We start from the raw sequence: 4,495 nt of genomic DNA on the forward strand, positions 1-4,495 counted from the left end.
GTTTATAGTTTTCTGTGACTGGAATGTCAAATAGATAAGTAAAACTAAGGTATTCTTGGCTCCGAAGGGAATGCCTACCATTTGACCATATCTACTTAAAATTAAAAGCCCTTGTCTAGCATAGCACCTAAAACTCTAATTCTACTGATCAGTACACTATTGCATACTTGAGTTAGTTTTATATAAGAGATTAGATGGGTAGGGAGAATGCTCTTCTCAAACGTTTACTCGTGCTAATTTCAAAGTTTATATATCATGATTTTAACAAACTCTTAAGCACAAGCAAAATCAAACCTCTTGGAAGTACAGCCCAGTTCTTTGTAACTTTGTTAGCAACACACTTGTAAAAGAAAGTTTTCTGAACAAAGTTAATGCATAGCATTGCATTTTTATTACTAGCTTGAGAAATACTGAATCAGAAGCAAGATTTCTAATCCTCATATATGGAAAAACAGAATGGCATCAAACTAGCAACACTCACAATAAAGTGATTACGGAACTTCAACTACCCCACATAGTAATAAGCAATTTGCTTTGCTTCCTTAAATATAAAATTTTAAACTATTAAGGCTGCAGTCCTATTTCAAGGGGCATAGGCTCGCCTATCACTGCATGGGACTGAACCTCTGCATCACAGCTCAGTTTTGAATGTTGGCACAGGCAGAAAATTTTAAGGTTTTTTGGTCACCCTAAATACTTGTGTTGCAATAGCTTAAGAAATATTCGAAGAGACCTTGCATCTCAGTTTAAGTGTAAGAAGTCCAAGTTAATTACCTAGCATCCAAAATGTAACTATTAACCCCAAAAAACACAGAGACTTTGCATTAAACTTTTTTAATGGTCTCAAAATTTGTGACAGATTTTGGTCAAGTTGTTTCCATTTAAAAAAGGTTACTGATTTTAAAAACTAATAACTTAAACTGCCACGAAACAAATGGTCCACAAACATTCCTTTCCTTCTGAAGCTTTTACGATGCATTGTAATCATTAACCAGTCTTTTACTATTAAACTTAAATGGCCAATTGAGACAAACAGTTCTGAGACCATGTTTCCACCACTGATTAAGACTGAGGTGGCAGATGTACAGAATTTTCATTTAGCCTTCTGAGCCTTCTGGGCAGACTTTGTGACCTTGCCGGCTCCGCCTGCTTTCTTATCCACTGCCTTGATGACACCAACGGCAACAGTCTGTCTCATGTCACGCACAGCAAAACGGCCTAAGTATAAAAAGAGTTACAGTCAGTTTTCAAACAGACAATTGCATATATAAACGGTCAGCCACCCAATTTTTATACAGCATTGATTACAGAATGTTCAAACCAATCTTCCCATCTCATTCCCCTCTGCAGTAACACTGTAACATGGAGCAGAGTTCTACTTGCTGCATCTATAGCTAACAAACTCCTCTAGTGCAGTTTGCTGCTCAAGCAAGGGAAACTTGTGACTAGCTGCAAAACCCTCAAAAAATAGCAATTATTTACTGCAAATAGCTTGCTAGCCAAAAAGTATCCCAAGCAGCAGGAACTATAACCAGATACCCAAACAAATTTAAATCATCTGGAGGACCATGGTAAGACTGAGGACAGAACACAGAGCGATACTCACCCAGAGGAGGATAGTCAGAGAAACTCTCGACACACATGGGTTTGCCTGGGATCATATCAACAATGGCAGCATCTCCAGACTTGAGGAATTTGGGGCCATCTTCCAATTTCTTGCCAGAACGACGATCGATCTTCTCCTTCAGCTCAGCAAACTTGCAGGCAATGTGAGCAGTATGGCAATCCAGCACAGGGGCATAGCCAGCACTAATTTGGCCAGGGTGGTTCAGGATGATAACCTATTAAGTAGTTTAAAAATAAGCCCATTATTTAAGCACCATTACAAACCCTAATAAAAGTTGTTCAAAATGTCACAATCTAAAATTTCTGCCAAGCACCTGCGCTGTAAACCCTGCAGCTTCCATTGGGGGATCATTTTTGCTGTCACCAGCAACGTTTCCTCGACGAACATCTTTGACAGATACGTTCTTCACGTTGAAGCCAACATTGTCACCAGGCAAAGCTTCACTTAGAGCCTCATGATGCATCTCAACAGATTTTACTTCAGTTGTAACGTTGACGGGGGCAAATGTTACCACCATGCCTGGTTTTAGAATGCCAGTTTCCACACGGCCAACTGGAACAGTACCAATCCCTGAAATAACAAAGCAATTTTATATAGCAAAATATAATAGTTTTTCAGTAACTGAGCTGAGACTATCACCAATAAGAGCTAACAGTGGAACGGGGAGACCTCTGCATGAAACAAGTTATCCTTCCTAGCATCCGTTGTGTAAAATTTTGCTAAACCACTTCCAAAATACATTTATAAGCTCATTTTTACAGACACCTGTCCTTAATTGTAAACTTCTCACAATACATACCACCAATTTTGTAGACATCCTGAAGAGGGAGACGCAGAGGTTTGTCAGTTGGACGAGTTGGTGGCAAGATGGAATCCAGAGCTTCCAGCAGTGTAGTACCACTAGCATTGCCATCTTTGCGGGTCACTTTCCATCCTTTAAACCAGGGCATCTACAAAGAAACACAATACATAGTATCTTCCTGCAAGATCTATCCAGGTACCAAAAACACTGTACTACACTGGAAATTTAATCTGATACTCAAAACTAGGAGAGCTTCAATGATTAAGGAATATACATTCTTCATGTCCTTACTGTGTAGAGACCAAGAGATTTAACATCATGATTTACTTTAGTATCCTACTTTTCAGTCATGACCAAACCAACTAAATCATATTTCCTCATCCACACAAATGAAACACAACTTACATTAGAGCTGGGCTCCAACATGTTATCTCCATTCCAGCCAGAAATTGGTACAAAAGCCACAGTATCTGGGTTGTAGCCGATTTTCTTTATGTATGTGCTGACTTCTTTGACAATTTCCTCATATCTCTTCTGGCTATAAGGTGGCTCAGTAGAATCCATTTTGTTGACACCAACAATGAGTTGTTTTACACCCAGAGTGTAGGCCAGAAGGGCATGCTCACGGGTCTGCCCATTCTTAGAGATACCAGCTTCAAATTCACCAACACCAGCAGCAACAATCAGGACAGCACAGTCAGCCTATAAAAGAGCAATTAAAGTAAATATTTATGAATTATAAATTAAATCAGTAACACAATATTGTATCCTGAAAGGTCCTAAGGCTTGTTCTAAAATTTTGGCTTACTTACTTGGGAGGTACCAGTAATCATGTTTTTGATGAAGTCTCTGTGTCCAGGGGCATCAATGATGGTGACATAGTATTTGCTGGTTTCAAATTTCCACAGTGAAATATCAATAGTGATACCACGTTCACGTTCTGCCTTCAGCTTGTCCAAAACCCAGGCGTACTTGAAGGAGCCCTTGCCCATCTAGTCATCAAAAATAAAGGCATTAATGCACTATGTACAAGATAGACACAGATGAGCATGCAAGCCAGCCAACAGGCTCTAAATATAACATACATCTATGCTGTGAAATATAATACAATTTATATTTAGTCAAGAGGCACTTAGCACATCTGGTGAGAGATTCCACACTGTTATCACTTGCCCAGTCCTGTGACACCTCAATCTATTACTTCCTAACATTACAACTGCTCAGCATGGTCAGTCTGTCTAAACTGAAAATTAAAGGCAGTAATACTAAGAACAGCCTTTAAACAGATTCCCAGCTAGGTAATTCAGAACAAAATGTATACAGCATAGTGACATAATCTTGCACTAGTGTAAAAAAGAAAAAATTTAACCACAACTTCATGACTTTGTAATGTTGAGCACAAACAAAGCCCTCATGGCTTCCTCAAGTAATCTGAACAGAAACATTCATTTATTGAAATTAACCACAATTTATTTCAAGGAAAGAACCCCACCTCAGCAGCTTCCTTCTCAAACTTCTCAATGGTCCTCTTATCAATGCCACCACATTTGTAAATCAGATGACCGGTGGTGGTAGACTTGCCAGAGTCGACATGTCCAATGACAACGATGTTGATGTGGGTCTTCTCCTTTCCCATTGTAGGTATTTAGTGGATGGTTCTCTTCCCTTCAGATAAAACACCTTGGGAGGAGAAAACGTTCAAAGAAAGCTATTATTACGATCAAAAGAAAGAAAAGGGTTTTCCTGTTGAGAGGAAAAAGTCGACCCGAGCAAAAAAAAAAAAACGCTAAGGGAAAAATCTCTTGGTTCAAAATCCCCAACGCGGCGGCTTTCTCCGCTGGTCTGGCTTTAGGGCAGAACCAGCCAGGCCGCAACTAGGCCCACGCCTGGCTCGAGTGCTGCAGCTCCACCCACCTCCAGGGCCGGAGCGCGGTTGTGGGAAAGAGAGAAGCGCGGGTCGGGGAGGAAGGCGAACCCCCCCCCCTCATGGGGCTTCCTTTCGCCTCCGTCGCCACGCGGCCATCACAGGCCCTGGGAGACGGGCAGAGAGGAGGGGCGGCGGCGGC

At 40.8% G+C, this 4,495-nt stretch overlaps 1 protein-coding gene across 1 annotated transcript; it reads right to left on the minus strand.

The window, feature by feature from the left end:
- Positions 1–818: 818 nt before the first annotated feature.
- On the minus strand, positions 819–4,118 carry EEF1A1 (eukaryotic translation elongation factor 1 alpha 1). Its single transcript, XM_056856949.1, has 7 exons — positions 3,922–4,118; positions 3,242–3,421; positions 2,835–3,131; positions 2,427–2,577; positions 1,941–2,197; positions 1,607–1,841; positions 819–1,218 (listed from the first exon to the last, which is right to left on the minus strand). The coding sequence occupies exons 1-7, from the start codon at positions 4,063–4,065 to the stop codon at positions 1,094–1,096; spliced, it is 1,389 nt and encodes a 462-aa protein (XP_056712927.1). The 5' UTR covers positions 4,066–4,118; the 3' UTR covers positions 819–1,093.
- Positions 4,119–4,495: the final 377 nt, after the last annotated feature.

This window comes from Euleptes europaea, chromosome 10 (genome assembly GCF_029931775.1).
Source record: "Euleptes europaea isolate rEulEur1 chromosome 10, rEulEur1.hap1, whole genome shotgun sequence".
NCBI lineage: Eukaryota > Metazoa > Chordata > Lepidosauria > Squamata > Sphaerodactylidae > Euleptes > Euleptes europaea.

Bases quoted from the DNA above. Each gene is read 5' to 3' on its own strand.
- EEF1A1 (XM_056856949.1), bottom strand. From the start codon at position 4,065: ATGGGAAAGGAGAAGACCCACATCAACATCGTTGTCATTGGACATGTC. The intron at 3,132-3,241 runs GTAAGTAAGCCA...GCTCTTTTATAG, and splicing joins TGATTACTGGTACCTCCCAA to GCTGACTGTGCTGTCCTGAT. The intron at 1,842-1,940 runs GTGCTTGGCAGA...ACTACTTAATAG, and splicing joins CTGCAGGGTTTACAGCGCAG to GTTATCATCCTGAACCACCC.